An 18,441-nucleotide genomic window follows, 5' to 3' on the forward strand; every position below is an offset into this window, starting at 1 on the left:
TACTTCTCGATGGTTTGGGTTGGTCTTAATGTCTTCTATACCAGTGTACTTTGCCATTTCTAATAGTGCCCGGTGAAAATATTCTGTTGCCGTTTCGGACTCCTTTTGCTTAATGGAAAATATTTTATTCCATTTAACAACGGCAGGGAAATACTCCTTTAGCTGTAAATTTATCCTTTTTACATTATCCTTGTTGTACACGTCTGTAAGCGGTACATCTTTATCCAATGCACAGTCAGCTAAAAATTGAGTTGCGTCAACATTGGAAGGTAAACAAGCTCTTAGCAGTATCTGCCAATCCTTGTTGTTGGGTTCTACAGTGTTACCTAGATCCCTGATGTATTTTTGGCTAGCAACTAAGTCCTTTCTGGGGTCAGGAAATTCGGACACTATTGTTCTTAATTCCATTCTGGAAAATGGAGTGTACATGGCAATGTTCCTTATGGGAGTGGCTCCAGACACATCTGTTTTTCCATTGGGAACTGCTATTACCCTTACAGGAGCAATTCTAACAGCCTCTTCCTGTGTAGATTCTACAGCTTGTTGTGGTACAATTGTTTCAGTGTAGTGCATGGTGCCGTACTTACCCGTTGACACGACCTCACCTATCCCTCCGCTAGGGGCTTTCACTAATCTCGTGGGTGTCGCTGTGCCTACTGTGGTCTCTGCTATGGTGGCTGCAAGAGAGAGAGCTGAAATTGTTGCTGAATCGTCTTCTTGATCACACTCCTGAGGAAGGTTCAAAACAGGGTACATCTTGCACGGGTTAATACTTGCATGAGTTATTTGGTTAACATCATTAACATTTACAGGGTTACTAAGAGTTTGTGTTTTACAACCCAGTGCGTTTCTCTCCGCAATCAACTTCTCTCCTGCAATGTATGGTGGAGGAGGAGCTGTGGCTATCAGCTTCCTGACTGCCCCAGATCCTGCCGCCAGAGCCAAACCTCTCTGTATCTCACCTTCCTGGTGCCATAACTGTAAATAATCATGATGTTGAATTCGTCTCTTTGCTGATTTTACGAGACATATCCTCCTCCTTAAATTTTGTAACACTTCTGGACTAAAGCTACCTATTCTTGGGAATTTGTCCCTGTCTTGTACAGTCATTCTCTCCCATTCATCACATAAAGATTCGGTGTGACTTCCATATTTTTCACACATTACATATCATGCCGACCCAACTGGTCGGTTCACAGAATCAACCTGAACCAAGGTTGATCGCCCCCTACCTGAGCAACTGGCCCCCATAGTCTGCAGGTGTTGCTTAGTCCTCCTTGGATCTCTGTATCAAGGTTTTCAGCAAGCCTTTACAGACAACCAAATTACTCCACAGTAGGCCGGCGGTGGCGGTTTACCGAGTACCCCACTCACTCGCCCACCTCGACCAATACGACCTGATCACACCGACGTGGTGCTGGCGTACTCGATACAGGGCCCCTATGGAACCTTCAGTTTACTGGAACATATGAGGGTTACCCGCAGGACACTTACTCTTTCCAGTAAAGTTGGGGTTGTTAGATAGTTCCTGAGTGACCAGCGAACTTCCCTTCCAAAAATAAAAAATTACACAAATCACGTCAGAATGTACAAATAGCGTTTGTGACCACTTTACTCTAATGGTATTAGGTCAGATTACTAACTACTGCACACAATTACGTGCGGTCCAATCGCTCAGTACACAAGCACTACTTGTTATGTACTGAAAGATCAATGGAATCGATGTTTCCGGCCGCGATTCCTTCAGCAAGAGCTTGTATGGCCTATATGGGTTCTGCACCAACACCCCAGGCGTTGTGCCACTGGACTTTTATAGCGGACCTTTTACCTTACGACCTCCTGGTCTTGTTACCTTATGGTCCGCTATACTCTAATGCTCAAATATTATTTAACCAGGGATGCCTCCCTAGCCACCGTATATGTCACTTACACGTATGTCCCTTGACGAGTACCCGGCTTTCCTTTTGGTTCCACCTTAAAGTTGTATAAACTTATGTATACAAAACCACACTCACTCAACACATGTACACTTTGTTTCTATATCTATTTCTGCGCAGAAATTGTCTTCAGTCCAACAGTGTTACCAATTGGGAGCAGGATCTGTTAAACTAAATTTCAGATTTTTTTTTTTTTCAAAAATAGATTTGCGTTATTTACCGCTTCGCGTTATCTACCGCTGTGCGTTACTTATCGCCTTTGCGCTAATTATCGCTTTGCGCTAATTCACCTTTTTCGTGACTTGAGCTACGTGAGCGTAACCGGACGCTACGTTGCGTAATGTACGCTGCGTGCGTCTGCCTTTTGGATTGCGTACGCTAGTCTTTGTTAGCGACACGTGTACGCAATGCAAAGATCCACCGTAACACAATATATACTTTTATCAATGTAAATGATCCCTGATCATCTACCGCAATCCACACTGACTGCCTTGTCTCCTAGACAAATCGTGTGTTGTTCTATACTTTAACTATTACCTTTATTATGAAATAACAGCAAATCTCTTTTTAGCACTTTCTATCAACTATAAAAATTGGCAAACAGGAATAGTGATATACGAAATTGAAAAAGAAATGCAGATAAATGTATGCGTGCGTGTATACGCAAGACAGAAGAGAAATAAAACAGTTTTTAAAAGACACAAGCGTTTTGTTCTTACTTCCGGTTCCCGGATTCCTTCAGCACTCTTTATCTAAGCGAAGCAGACGCTTATCCCGTCAGCACTGGGAGACAACCTCCCACCCTTTGCTGGGGGATAATGTCTGCTGATCTACCTAGTGCAGATATGAGAAGGATAGGACGAGTCCCCAATTGACAATTCTAAATACTTTTGTCGTATAAACAACCCTTTATGAAGTCTAAGAACACTGTACGCTGTTTGCTTAAGAAGTACCGTAATGGTACGCTATTTGCGTAATGATCGCTCCGCCGTAGGCGAGACGCTCAAGCGTCACGTTCGCTCACGGCCCAGTGATCACAGGACACGTTATTGGTTATGACTAGAGTAATGATTCGCTATGGCGTAGCATACGCTCGAGACCACGAGGAGGTCACCAGCGGCGCAGACGCTCACAACGCTATACCTTAATGTTTAAACCTTATACCAATGAAATACACAGAATAACTTAATGTGAATACAGGGTGTAAGTGCAACCTTGTGTAACCTGACTAACTACAAAGCTGCTTGAGCGTCACCGACGCTCAAGTGAACACTTAACACTATAGAAAATACACAGATACTGGTTTAGGTTCCAAAGCCTATTAACTGTATTATATCTAATATACTTGTAAAAAGGGGATAACAGTACAAATGATACACTACAATATAACAGAGACTTCCTAACCACAGAACTAAACAATAAATACAAAAAGACAATACTACACTGACCTAAATGCAATACAATACTAGCCTAGTCTAGGGGAGATATGAGAGAACAGAACAGAGAGAGAGAGAGAGAGAGAGATGAGAGAAATTGGCTCACAGAAAGACAATGTTTACGGAGAGAAACTTACGCACAAAGGGTATGATCGCCTGCGCCTCGATATCCAGCTCCCGGCTATCAGCAGATAACCGTTGATGAGAGAGTGAGAGCTGGATGTGGTCGGCCTGCCTATTTATGCCCCACACACAATGCAATCTCATGGTCCTACAATCCCATTGTCCATTGGCCGAAGGAATTCGGCCCTGCATCATAACAAAAGGTCATAGGGTGATTCATACAGGTGGGCTGTGACGATTTCCAACAGCTCAGGTGGGTGGGAAACTGGGTTTCCCGCCGCATACCTGAGTATGTGTAAATAATAGAAATGGACATAAACTTCTTATGTCCATAACTATTCGCACGAGCGATTAATACGCTCCAAACCAACACCGGAATATTACTAATTAAATACTCTTCCGATGGGTACCAAACACTGCTGTATGATTCCTGTCAGACCCTTCGTACAATACAAAGAGGGATTCCTTTAACCAGGGACCTTCTATTTTAACCAAACTTTCAGAATCTATCAAGGGGACCATGATCTACAAACTACATTAATTGTGAACATTTGTAACGAATGAGTCGCACGCTACGACTACATAAACTCTACCGTAAATACGCATACCGCGCCTGCGAGTGCACGCTATTGCGGGTATGCGCCTTCACGGGAGAGCGTACGCATGCGCAGCGCGGACCAGTGTGCGGTGCAAATATGGCAACGTGCATAGAGACATTTTTCTGACTTTGACACCATATTCTTCCTTTACTCTACCCGTCTCCCCCTATTCTTCCCCTATTTCCCCCTATTCATTCCATCTCACCATATTCTTCCTTTACTCTACCCGTCTCCCCCTATTCTTCCCCTATTTCCCCCTATTCATTCCATCTCACCATATTCTTCCTTTACTCTACCCGTCTCCCCCTATTCTTCCCCTATTTCCCCCTATTCATTCCATCTCACCATATTCTTCCTTTACTCTACCCGTCTCCCCCTATTCTTCCCCTATTTCCCCCTATTCATTCCATCTCACCATATTCTTCCTTTACTCTACCCGTCTCCCCCTATTCTTCCCCTATTTCCCCCTATTCATTCCATCTCACCATATTCTTCCTTTACTCTACCCGTCTCCCCCTATTCTTCCCCTATTTCCCCCTATTCATTCCATCTCACCATATTCTTCCTTTACTCTACCCGTCTCCCCCTATTCTTTCCCTATTTCCCCCTATTCATTCCATCTCACCATATTCTTCCTTTACTCTACCCATCTCCCCCTATTCTTCCCCTATTTCCCCCCATTCATTCCATCTCACCATATTCTTCCTTTACTCTACCAGTCTCCCCCTATTCTTCCCCTATTTCCCCCTATTCATTCCATCTCACCATATTCTTCCTTTACTCTACCCGTCTCCCCCTATTCTTCCCCTATTTCCCCCTATTCATTCCATCTCACCATATTCTTCCTTTACTCTACCCATCTCCCCCTATTCTTCCCCTATTTCCCCCTATTCATTCCATCTCACCATATTCTTCCTTTACTCTACCCGTCTCCCCCTATTCTTCCCCTATTTCCCCCTATTCATTCCATCTCACCATATTCTTCCTTTACTCTACCCATCTCCCCCTATTCTTCCCCTATTTCCCCCTATTCATTCCATCTCACCATATTCTTCCTTTACTCTACCCGTCTCCCCCTATTCTTCCCCTATTTCCCCTTATTCATTCCATCTCACCATATTCTTCCTTTACTCTACCCGTCTCCCCCTATTCTTCCCCTATTTCCCCCTATTCATTCCATCTCACCATATTCTTCCTTTACTCTACCCATCTCCCCCTATTCTTCCCCTATTTCCCCCTATTCATCCCATCTCACCATATTCTTCCTTTACTCTACCCGTCTCCCCCTATTCTTCCCACTATTTCCCAATATTCATTCCGTCTCATCATATTCTTCCTTTACTCTACCCGTCTCCCCCTATTCTTCCCCGATTTCCCCATATTAATTACATCTCACCATATTTTTCCTTTACTCTACCCATCTTCCCCTATTCTTCCCCTATTTCCCCCTATTCATCTCATCTCACCATATTCTTCATTTACTCTACCCGTCTCCCCCTATTCTTCCCGTTTCCCCCTATTCATTCCATCTCACCATATTCTTCCTTTACTCTACCCATCTCCCCCTATTCTTCCCCTGTTTCCCCCTATTCATTCCATCTCACCATATTCTTCCTTTACTCTACCCGTCTCCCCCTATTCTTCCCCTATTTCCCCCTATTCATACCATCTCACCATATTCTTCCTTTACTCTACCCATCTCCCCCTATACTTCCCCTATTTCCCCCTATTCATTCCATCTCACCATATTCTTCCTTTACTCTACCCGTCTCCCCCTATTCTTCCCCTATTTCCCCCTATTCATTCCATCTCACCATATTCTTCCTTTACTCTACCCGTCTCCCCCTATTCTTCCCCTATTTCCCCCTATTCATTCCATCTCACCATATTCTTCCTTTACTCTACCCGTCTCCCCCTATTCTTCCCCTGTTTCCCCCTATTCATTCCATCTCACCATATTCTTCCTTTACCCGTCTCCCCCTATTCTTCCCCTATTTCCCCTTATTCATTCCATCTCACCATATTCTTCCTTTACTCTACCCGTCTCCCCCTATTCTTCCCCTGTTTCCCCCTATTCATTCCTTCTCACCATATTCCTCCTTTACTCTACCCGTCTCCCCCTATTCTTCCCCTATTTCCCCCTATTCATCCCATCTCACCATATTCTTCCTTTACTCTACCCATCTCCCCCTATTCTTCCCCTATTTCCCCTTATTCATTCCATCTCACCATATTCTTCCTTTACTCTACCCATCTCCCCCTATTCTTCACCTATTTCCCCCTATTCATTCCATCTCACCATATTCTTCCTTTACTCTACCCGTCTCCCCCTATTCATCCCCTATTTCCCCTATTCATTCCATCTCACCATATTCTTCCTTTACTCTACCCATCTCCCCCTATTCTTCCCCTATTTCCCCCTAATCATTCCATCTCACGATATTCTTCCTTTACTCTACCTGTCTCCCCCTATTCTTCCCCTATTTCCCCCTATTCATTTCATCTCACCATATTCTTCCTTTACTCTACCCGTCTCCCCCTATTCTTCCCCTATTTCCCCCTATTCATTCCATCTCACCATATTCTTCCTTTACTCTACCCATCTCCCCCTATTCTTCCCCTATTTCCCCCTATTCATTCCATCTCACCATATTCTTCCTTTACTCTACCCATCTCCCCCTATTCTTCCCCTATTTCCCCCTATTCATCTCATCTCACCATATTCTTCCTTTACCCTACCCGTCTCCCCCTATTCTTCCCCTATTTCCCCTTATTCATTCCATCTCACCATATTCTTCCTTTACTCTACCCATCTCCCCCTATTCTTCCCCTATTTCCCCTTATTCATTCCATCTCACCATATTCTTCCTTTACTCTACCCATCTCCCCCTATTCTTCCCCTATTTCCCCTTATTCATTCCATCTCACCATATTCTTCCTTTACTCTACCCGTCTCCCCCTATTCTTCACCCTATTTCTCACTATTCATCCCATCTCTAAAAAAACAACCAAAGAGGCCGCGCATGTGAATCCATTATTACCGGTGGTTCAATTTCTAAAAATAGTTTTAATAAGCACAAATCACCATATTACATAAAAATTCAAACAATGCATCTACTTAATAAAAAAATGAATATTATATGCAGCTTAATATCTCTATTGAGTCCTCGGAAACACAGTTATTACAACAGCATAAGCCGACCCCCAGAGACTGTTCAGAGAAGATATTAAGTAACATTCTAAATCACTGTCAATTGCAACAATGTGACCGCTGTTACTAGATAACTATTTGCATCCTTGCAAGTGAAGTTAGTACAATAGTGAAGCTGGCAATCCTCTACGTTTAGATGGGATCCGGATTGAAAGTCGACAGTAACTAGGTCGACAATGTCTAGGTCGACCACTATTGGTCGACAGTAACTAGGTCGACAGGGTCAAAAGGTCGACATGTTCTAGGTCGACAGGTCAAAAGGTCGACATGAGTTTTTCACAATTTTTTTCTTTTTTTGAACCTTTTCATACTTAACGATCCACGTGGACTACGATTGGAACGGTAATCTGTACCGAGCGAAGCGGCAGCGGAGCGAAGGCAGCATGCCCGAAGCATGGCGAGCGAAGCGGTGCACTAATTGGGGTTCCCGGTCACTCTACGAAGAAAATGACACCAAAATAACATTAAAAACATGTCAACCTTTTGACCTGTCGACCTAGAACATGTCGACCTTTTGACCCCGTCGACCTAGTTACTGTCGACCAATAGTGGTCGACCTAGACATTGTCGACCTAGTTACTGTCGACTTTCAATACCACACCCGTTTAGATGTAGTATACTGGATTGCGATAATAAGTACTGGGGTTCTAGAGGTAGTTTAAACAAAGTGTTTCATTCAGTAATTCCATCTGGGATAAATAAAGCTGGTGACTGGGAAGTGAGGTTTTATATTAATTCATATTAGTTGTAATTGTTCCACCATTAATGTCACTCGTTCATACTCACTGCACACGGTCCAAAGTACTGTTGAATAGCGCCGGGAGTTTGCTCCCAGCGCTGATCAATACAACGACGAATGACCCTCAAATGTCGGGAATTCTTTTCTCATTCCCAGGGAATGAGAGAAGAAACCCGACAAAAGTGCTGCCGTGCGGCCGGCGCAAGGCTGATTCTGTCGGGAATCAGCATCGCCGCGGGTAGTTAAGTCGGAGAATGCCCATTCTCCCAACAAAACTACCTGTTAAGTCGGCGAGAACGGGCCATCGCCGACTTAACTGGAGCTGAATTGAATAGCCATTCAACTGTCGGAGAATAGAATTGACCCCAAACTGTGGCAATGGATGTAGGTGCACTTCCCCTTTTGGTGGCGTGTATTTTGATAATGCCGTGTAGATAAGGGTTATTTTCCTGAGCCTCCTCAGGTGCCGAAGCTTAATCCACACTTGTGGCCACTCACTTTAACTGCAGCTACTCCGATGGCGTGGGGTGCAGGGCTCCGTAATGGTCAGGGTGAAGGCTTTTATTCTTCTGCTCTATAAGGTAGAATACTGCCTTTTATGTTTTATGTGCTGACTAAATTTCATACAATAAAGTGAAACGTTGATTGAGAAAAGTCATGCAGACTATGTGAATCCGCTCTGCAAATTAATTAGACCTGTGAGTCTGCAGCAATTTCTCTGAACATATATAAATATACTGCAGGGGCAAGCGCAGGATTTTTAGGGGGGGGGGGGGGGGTTGGATGTAGGTAGTAGTGGGAAGTAAGGGGCAGGATGGGAGCAGTAGTGCAGAGCAGGGGGCAGAATGTAGGTAGTAGTGGGAAGTAAGGGGCAGGATGGGAGCAGTAGTGCAGAGCAGGGGGCAGAATGTAGGTAGTAGTGGGAAGTAAGGGGCAGGATGTGAGTAGTAGTGCAGAGCAGGGGGCAGAATGTAGGTAGTAGTGGGAAGTAAGGGGCAGGATGGGAGCAGTAGTGCAGAGCAGGGGGCAGAATGTAGGTAGTAGTGGGAAGTAAGGGGTAGGATGGGAGTAGTAGTGGGAAGCAGGGGGAAAGCTTGGTGTAATAGTCATGAGGTACCGTAGGATGGGAGTAATAGTGCATAGAAGGCTGGGAGTAGCAGTGTGGGAGAACGAGAGGGGATCAGTATGTAATCCCGCTGGACGAAAATACCGACGCCAGAATCCCGACCACACAATCCCGACAGGGGTGGCGGTAGGAACGCAGCCCCTTGCGGGCTCGCTTCGCTCGCCACGCTCGGCACACTATTATATTCTCCCTCTATGGGTGTCGTGGACACCCACGGAGGGAGAATATGTCGGGATTGTGGTGGTCGGGATTCCGGCGTCGGTATTTCGACCGCCGTGATCCCGTCCAGCGGGATGTTGACCGCATCCCAACGAGAGATGTTGGGGTGAGAGAGACATGGAAAGAGAGTGAGATGTGGGGGAGAGAGAGTGGGAGGGGTAGAGTGAGATGACAGAGAGACACAAGGGACTGATGGGGACTGAATCCTGCAAGGCTGCATGCTGCTCCACAGTCACACGATTAGCTGCAATGTCCAGTTCTCGCCTCCTCTGCCCTCTGAGATGAGTTCCTTGTGCGGCCACACTGCTGTCACTCACTGTCTGACTGCGGGCCGCGCGGTGCTTTACTCTCTGACAGCGGCTACCCACCGGAAATCCCGCTGCGCCAAATTTGTCCCCAGGCTAGTAGGACATCAGAATTGAAGACACGTTGCTGTGCCCGCCCACCTGCACCACCCAGCAGATCACACGCGGCTGTCAGCTCCCGACTCTGAGTGGGAGCTGAGAGATGCGCGCTGCAGTTCCCCCAACGATGTTACCATGATTCGGGCATACACAGCTGCAGTGCCGGCTCCTCCATTCAACAAATAAAAAATCAGTCAGCTGCGCCGATATATCGGTGTGCAGGGGGGGTTTCCAGGTACTCGGAAACCCCCCCTGCATGCGCGTATGTACTGTATATATTACATACATTCTTTCCATATTAAAAATAATTGCTCCTGAAGGTGGAAATATTATATATATATATATATATATATATATATATATATATATATATATATAATGTTGCAAATGCATTTACATGGCAGCAATGCTATTCCCAAATGCATACAGTACTTTTATTTACTATGAACTTTGGGACTTGAATGCAGAACTTGCAGCAGGACTTCAAGTTGTTCAGTGGGACCAGGCACTTTGCACAATTAAGCCCCGCCCCTGCCACAATTTACCGCAATTTGCGGGCCTATAGGGCGGGGGTGGAGCCAAATAGGTTATATGGAAAATGCAATGCATTGCCTCTACCACCTCCTCACAGGCCTGCGAATCGTGTCAAAATGCCGGAGAGGGAGGGGAGGGGGGGGGGGGGGGTGTGATGGGCCACAATCAAGGACAGCGGTCACTAGAAAAAAAAACATATGGGGGAAGGGGCCACTGGCAGAGTGTGCAGTTCGGGACCCTGCGTGCCTCAGGACAAAATACAACGCCGCAGCCTGATGCTCACACCGCTAGTGGCTCCCGGGATATGGCTGCGTGCATGTTCCGGTTACCTGGGTGATGGCCCGTCTCCTTATCAGTTCCATTATGTGAATCTCAGCGGCTGCCTTCTGTGCCTTACAGGCGCCTGCAGCAGGTACCTGGGTCTTCACACTCCTCTATCTATCTATCACACAGGGGTTGAAGCACGCGGTTACTTTTTCCATGCATGGCCTGCCCCCCGGCTGTTCAGGTCTCGCACATGCGCAGTCTGTAATCTCACTAGGGGCAGGGGGAAATGCGGCAGGACTAGCAGGGCTTCGGGGCAGCGGGAGGCTAAAGTAAAAATCGGGAGCCTCCCGCTAAATGCGGGAGGGTAGGCAAGTCTGATCAGCACTGAAGTAACATCTATCATTTGCATACTATAAAATGATACAGAGCTGCTGATTGGTTGATGGGGAAATTTCTCCACTGGCTCACTTCTCCGCTCTTTTCACTGCTTAGTAAATTTTCCCCTTAGTCTCCCTCTTTCCTAAGTGTCAGGGCCCACTATTTATAACTAGGTGCTTCATCGCGCCCTACGGGCGCTCTTCACACCGTCGCTAGGGGCTACGCCCCCATAACCCTTACATGCCTATCTGGGGTTCAATATTTGTATTATATGGAGTATTACCTGCATTCCTTTGTTAGTGGTTAAATATTGCACAATGAAAGGGCGTGCAATGGTGAAGGAGGCGCAGCCCCTTGCGACGGCGTGAACAGCCCCTGCAGGGCATGATGTACAGAATGTAGCGGGTGCGGGGGGGACTGCGAATGGAGGAGGGTGTCTGTAGATGCTGCGGGTGGAGGGGTGGGCCAGGACAGGGGCGACAGGGCCAGGACAGATATGACAGGGACAGGATAGGGGTGACAGGGCCAGGGTAGGGGCGGCAGGACCAGGACAGAGGTGACAGGGCTAGGATAGGGTTGACAGGGCAAGCACAGGGGTGACAGGGCCAGGATAGGGGTAACAGGGCCAGGATAGGGGTGACAGGGCCAGGATAAGGGTGACAGGGCAAGGCCAGGGGTGACAGGGCCAGGATAAGGGTGACAGGGCCAGGATAGGGGTAACAGGGCCAGGATAAGGGTGACAGGGCCAGGATAAGGGTGACAGGGCCAGGATAAGGGTGACAGGGCCAGGATAAGGGTGACAGGGCAAGGCCAGGGGTGACAGGGACATGACAGAACACAGGGCACGGGAGAGATTGGTATTAGGGACAGAACAGTGGTGGCAGACAGATGTGTCTTACAGGAGTCACTGCTGCTGGCTGCTGCTGTTCCACTCCAGCCTGTTGGGATCTGCTGCTGGTGGAGACTTGGCTTGGCTGACTCTCTCTCTCAGGCTGGAGTCCTGCTTCCTCTGCCCATCCGCATCACCCCCCCCCCCCCCCACTCCTCAGTCACATACCGCGGACCTTGCGCGGCTGCCGGGCACTGTGATAAGGGGAGACTGGGAGTGACTGGTTAGCCCCCAGGAGACGCTGCGGCTGGAGGGAGGAGGGGGTCGGAGCCTGCAAGCAGCGCGGACTTCTGCAGCGCTACCCGCCGGCTAAAGTGTGTGAAGAAGCTGGGTGCACCTCACTGCGGGTGGCAGCGCAGCAGCTAGCTGTGGGGTTGCCGGGGCTGGAAATAACAGAGGCAGTACGGAACCTGCACAGCGTCAGGTGCCCCACAAAACTGCAGCTAAGAAGCGTGGAGTGTGCCAGAAAGTGACGCTCCTCCGTGCCAGAGAGCCCCTGCTGAGTATGCTGATGTGGGGGGGTCAAGCACACAGTGAGCCGGTGCCCGTCTGTCTGTACGGCATACCCCCTCACTCACCCCCATACCTCCCAACTGTCCCGATTTGCGCGGGACAGTCCCATTTTTGAGGGTCTGTCCTGCTGTCCCACCAGCGGGCCGCAGTTCCCTGCGGTGTTGAGGGGGGGGGGGGCAGTTGGGAAGCTCCTGTACTCGCTGTTCTGCTTAGCAGAGCAGCGGTGAATAGACTATTTAGTGGAGACAGAGGGAGAGGGGGCATCAGGGGGTAGGGATTAAGGGGGTGGGGGTCCGGCAGCAGAGCCGGATTAAGGGGGGGGCCCAGGGGGTATGTACTGCGGGCCCCACAGTTTTAGGGGGCCCCCGGCTGGAGTAGCTCTGTCCCAGCTCTGAAGCTCCCCCGTCCTGCCAGCAACAGCATTGTCCTACAGTCAGCACACGCTGCTGCGTATTGGCAGGTCTGTGGTGTTGCAGGGAGGCAGCAGCCTCCCTGCTTTTTTCTGCCTGTGCGGGTGTGTAAGGGGGAGCGACCACCCCCTCTGGATTTACCCCTAGCTGAGGGGCCAAAATCCCATTTTTAAAAAAAAAACTATTCCCGGAATTTGCATAAGGGGGCGTGGCCACGTGGGCACGATTAGACCACGCCCCCAAACCCACAGCAGGCACAGCAATGAGATAGGCCCCCCTGTCTCAAGTGCCCTGGGCCCCCCGGACTCATAATCCACCCCTGGGGGCATGCCAGCAGCTCACAGAGCGCTGGGCATGCCCCCTCACTGACGAAAACGGGGGCGTGGCTCACGATCGTGGGTGCTCCCGCGAAGCCACGCCCCCTTTCGTTGGCCACGCCCCCTTTTCATTGTGCGTGTGTCCCTCCTTCTGCCTGAAGAAAGCTGGGAGGTATGCACCCCTGCCTGTGCCATGCCCATACCATCTGCTTCTGCTCCTAGTCTCCTATAGATTTGCCCAGATCTGTGACTCATTTGACTAACTCCGCCCAGTGTTGTGACTCCGCCCAGCGTTAGCAAATGAAGCACAAAGTCACAGATCTGGGCTATTATATAGGAGATGTGTTTTCGCCCCCCTCACATTATGGCTTGTCCCCCCTTTAATCAGTTACAGGCTACCTCCTCTTCATTACATTATTCCAATAGCTGTCACTTTTTTAAAGTGGCAATCATTTACATTGCAAAACCAGGCTGATCTTGCAGTGTAAATGATTGCCACTTTAAAAAAAACCTGCAAAACCTTACCCAAATCTCTCACTTTCTGAAACTCTCACTCTATTACATTTGGCCCCATATGTTAGACAGACATTAGGTCGACAGGGTCAAACGGTCGACATGAAAGGGTAGACAGTATAAAAGGTTGACAGGGTCAAAAGGTCGACATGAAAATGGTCGACACAAATAAAGGTAGACACCATGTTTTTTTTATTTTTGTGGTTTGTGTGGATAGTTTTGTCATCTGGGACCCCCAAATGTAGAAAGGCATCCCCTCACGGGGCTCGCCACAAGGTTTATAACCAACTCTGTGCCGACATGGATAGAGAAGATATGAAATAGTCTAAAAACATGTAAAAATTTTTAAAAAGTGTCTATCTTTTGTATGTCGACCATTTTCATGTTGACCTCTTGACTGTCGACCTTTTGACCCCGTAGACCTAAAGTCTGTCTAACATATGGTGTCTATCTGTTGACTGTCTCACTAGACACTGTCTATCTATCATCCGGATACCATTTTGGATGGGCAGTGACTGAAAAAAGAATCTAGGTTTTAATAAATGGTGCAAGCTCAGTGGTCCCGCCCTCTTCCTCTGCTGTGTTCCGGTTGTGTGCACCGCAGCAGGGAACCTGGGCCTGCCATACGGCCACTATCACTAATCACTGCTCTGTCTTTGCTTTGCCTGTTCCACTTTGCACATGCACAGCAGCAGCAGCACCCTGATAACAGCGGGAGGGCACTCGTACAATAACCTACCCGGGAAACCATCATGTATGTTACCATGGAAACATGTTTCCATGGACATCCAGTGCTGCAAGCCATGACGGGGATGTGTGGCTGAGGTTATGTGTTGGTAAGATGTGGGGCATGGGAATACAGTAGCTACGTTTACCTGCCAAGGTTTAATATCATGTTTATCGGCACAAGACTTCCCAGCGAAGGGTCCTTCGTCAGGTTCACAGATCAGCAGGTTGTGGAGGGCATGAGCAATGGCGTAGAGAGCATTGTGAGCCGAATACACGGCTTGTGAGGTCGGGTCATTGTACTCCGTGATGTCATCTGTCACCAGCTTCTCCAACCCCGTACAAACCCGGCTGCCTGGGCCTACAGCAGATGATACACTACTATTGGTCTCACCCACAGCCCACCTGCAGTTAAATAATATCTCCCAAAACTGTTGGATGGAGAGCATCCTGGAGTATGTGGAAGGGTGGACAGACTGGAGGAAGCTGGAGAAGTGTGGTAGTGTATTTCGACTTCTTGCGATCCCTATGGTGCCGTTGAGAAGGTCCCAGTACTGCTTCTGCTTGAATATTGGAGTGGTGAACCAGGCTTCGGTGCCAATCCAGACTTTTCCAAAGAGTTTATGTTGAAGGACCCCGATGAATATCATGCTAGCCTCTGCGTGGGAGCAGTAGAGAATTACCACGGTGGCTTTTGATCTGCGCACCGTTTCTATGATCGTCGGGAGAACCGCTATGCTGAGAACGTAGTCGACCGTTTCAAAAAATGCTATGCAAATCCCGTTCCTGGTGGCCTCACGTTTGAGGGTTGTACCCGCTTGCAGGTAATAGTCTATTGAGGAAATAAAGATCCCTATCCAAGTCCAGCCAAATTTCAGGCACATTTCAATCACTGCTTGCGGCTGATTCGCAACACTGACGCTAGTCCTTAAGAATGATGGAAAGTCCAGTTTGTTACTCAGGGCTGGAACGGAGGCTATATAGCTGATCTGGAAATATATACAAAATACCATTCTTTACACTGAGCTACCACTTCATACTTCCTAAAAAATATCTTTACATCTTACATAATATATAAACTTCTGTATGTAATATTGGCACCAACAGTTATCTTTGATGTCTTTGTTTATAATCAGTGAGTTCTGATGCCATAACTTCAATGCTCATTATTAGGCCAGCCCGTAGCCAGATTAAGGGGGGGTCACAGGGCATACAGTACCCCAGGCCCCTATTTGTTAGGGGGCCACCCAGCCAGAGCACACTGACATCGCTAGCTTTCCCTCTCACGCAGCAGCAGAACCAGACAGCCAGAATGCTAGGAGGGCAGTATCCATTGCAGGCCTAGTTTAAGGTTTTATGGGCTACCGATTGAGCTGTCATGAACAGCGAAAGCCGGTGTGCCTCACCCCCCCTTCCCCTGCCTTCCCCAATGGCTCACACTGCAGCAATGGAGATGGGAGTAGGACCTTTGCCCTAGCGGGAAAGGTGCAGACCAAGGGAAGGGCAGGGCTGTATTATTAGTATTAGAATGAAAGCCTGCAGCTGCGTCCTTTTATGTAATTATAGCACTCTATAGTGACTAGATAATAGAGGAGAGACAATGGGGGTCATTCCGAGTTGTTCGCTCGCAAGCTGCTTTTAGCAGCATTGCACACGCTAAGCCGCCGCCTACTGGGAGTGAATCTTAGCATCTTAAAATTGCGAACGAAAGATTCGCAATATTGCGATAAGACATCTCTGTGCAGTTTCTGAGTAGCTCGAGACTTACTCTGCCAGTGCGATCAGTTCAGTGCTTGTCGTTCCTGGTTTGACGTCACAAACACACCCAGCGTTCGCCCAGACACTCCTCCGTTTCTCCAGCCACTCCCGCGTTTTTCCCAGAAACGGTAGCGTTTTTTCCCACACGCCCCTAAAACGGCCTGTTTCCGCCCAGAAACACCCACTTCCTGTCAATCACATTACGATCGCCAGAACGATGAAAAATCCGTGAGTAATATTCCTAACTGCATAGCAAATTTACTTGGTGCAGTCGCAGTGCGAACATTGCGCATGCGCATTAAGCGGAAAATCGCTGCGATGCGAAGAAATTTACCGAGCGAACAACTCGGAATGACCCCCTATGTATGAAACCTTGGAGAGAGGTAAAGTGGAGTAGTTGCCTAAAGCAACCTTGCAGATACTAACTGTCAGTTCAAGACTGTCCTAGATAAATGACAGCTATAAGCTGTTGCTATGGGAAACTTTTCCACTTCATCTCTCTCCAATGCTTGATACATACCCCAAATGAAGTCTAAATGTTAGAACTATATACTCAAGGGGTGCTCACTGGTCACACAGCAAAAATCTGAAGTTGGGCCCATCAAATGCTTGTCCCACCCCTTTCCCGAGGCTCCCATCATGCACAGGGAATTCACATGCACAATAAATCCTGTTTGGGGCCTCACTATGCAAGTCCTGAGCATTCTCAGAAGTAGCCCCTCCCTCTGGTGGCTCCTCCTCACATATGTGCCACACCCCCTGCTCTCATAGGTCCACTCTCGCCTAAACATTAACGAAGAACCGTAGCAGGAATAAAAGAATTGGGTAATCTTGATTTCTGGATGACGTTTTCATTTTGCAATCAACATATTCAAGATGTTACTTTAACTATACATTGCTTTGTGTACTATGGGACATACAAAAACATAGATTAAAAGGTGTCATTCCCTGGCCCTCAAGTATCCTTGCAACATCTCATTCACGTCATTGCACGGACTTAACAGTCTCAAGTCTACTTACCTGAGGTAACCTCCAAAGGCCAAGTACTCTTCCTATTGCCAATGACGAAGTTGATATATCTCCGATAACAGCCGGTGGAAGCGGCCGGGCGGCACAGTTATAGTTTGGGGCATAGTTCCCACCTGAGGTCAGCTGGAAAGTGGCCTGAAGAGCAGGTGGCTCGGAGTAGCAGGAGTCATACATCTGGAAGCCCAGTGTGATGTTTGGTAGAAGATACGGATCTTCGTTGATTTCTTGGACCGCGAAAAGCAAAGCCAGAGCCGACTTGTACAGTTCTGACCTAAAACTAGAGACAACAGATATATATTAGCCCTAATCCACCATACCATAGAGAGGTTCCACCTAGAGATAAAGAGGCCAACATAAAGTGTAGGGGTATACAGCAATAAGGTACCATACTGGAGATAGATGGTGTCTCTTGTAATAATCTTTCCTAAACCAAGCGATATCTGTTAAATCCCATACTGATTTCTACTGAACCTGAAAACTTATCTTATACCCTATATATCCCATAATGATCTCTCCTGAACCTGGACATTGATTGAAGTTACAGTCTCTACAAATCTCTTGAAGTTTACGTTGCATCTTGTTCTCACCTCCAGTAAACGGGTGGCACCATTGCTGCCCCTGTCACGACACCTGCTGCATCCTGCGGATACTTGGTGCCAACGGACCCTCCCCCGCAGTGTGACATCATGACGTTACTTGTTCAGAGGGGCAGGGCTGGCACAGGGCATAATATTGCCCAGCTCTTGGACTGCAAATTGTATATTGTGCTGATCTCTCCTGAACTCGGAGATAGAAGTTATGTTGTTTACTGATCTCTCCTGACCATGGGGACAGCAATAATATCATGTTCTGACTTCCCATCAGCCCAGATACAGAAGTTACACCATATACCAGAGGTTCCCAAACTGTGTGCCGTGGCTCCCTGGGGTGCCCGGGGCCACTTGCAGGGGTGCCCTGGGTTGGTGGTCCAGGACCAATTCAAATTATTCATGGTCAATATAATAGGCAAAACCAGTGCTGGTGGCTGCCAGTCATAAAATATGTGGCCAAACAGAAGCAAATCTTGTCCCTCACCACACAACTGACCCTAAGGATGACATATAAACGCCATCTACTTAATGTAATATTTCTTTCTAAATTTCTCAATAAGAAATTTTTGGCCTTGGGGTGCCGTGAAAAAAATTCTGATATTCTATGGCGCCTTGATTCAAAAAAGTTTGGAAACCACTGGCCTATGCTGATCTCTCCGCAGACTGGTGGCACAGGCTACGTCATATCCTGGTCTCATTACAGCCCAAAGATATAAGTTACAT

The 18,441-nt window shown here is 47.7% G+C and overlaps 1 protein-coding gene across 1 annotated transcript in view; it reads right to left on the bottom strand.

Annotated features, from left to right (window-relative positions):
* Positions 1–17,738, bottom strand: part of LOC134949719 (extracellular calcium-sensing receptor-like) — a 53,160-nt gene extending 35,422 nt beyond the window's left edge. Inside the window, exons 1-3 of the mRNA XM_063938472.1 lie at positions 17,716–17,738; positions 17,120–17,405; positions 14,281–15,330 (exon numbers count right to left, since the gene is read on the bottom strand). Of these exons, the coding sequence (XP_063794542.1) occupies positions 14,281–15,330; positions 17,120–17,405; positions 17,716–17,738 (1,359 nt within the window). The remainder of the gene's footprint in view (positions 1–14,280; positions 15,331–17,119; positions 17,406–17,715) is intronic.
* Between the last annotated feature and the right edge of the window lie 703 nt (positions 17,739–18,441).

The sequence above is a fragment of the Pseudophryne corroboree genome, chromosome 8, assembly GCF_028390025.1.
Source record: "Pseudophryne corroboree isolate aPseCor3 chromosome 8, aPseCor3.hap2, whole genome shotgun sequence".
Taxonomy (NCBI): Eukaryota; Metazoa; Chordata; class Amphibia; order Anura; family Myobatrachidae; genus Pseudophryne; species Pseudophryne corroboree.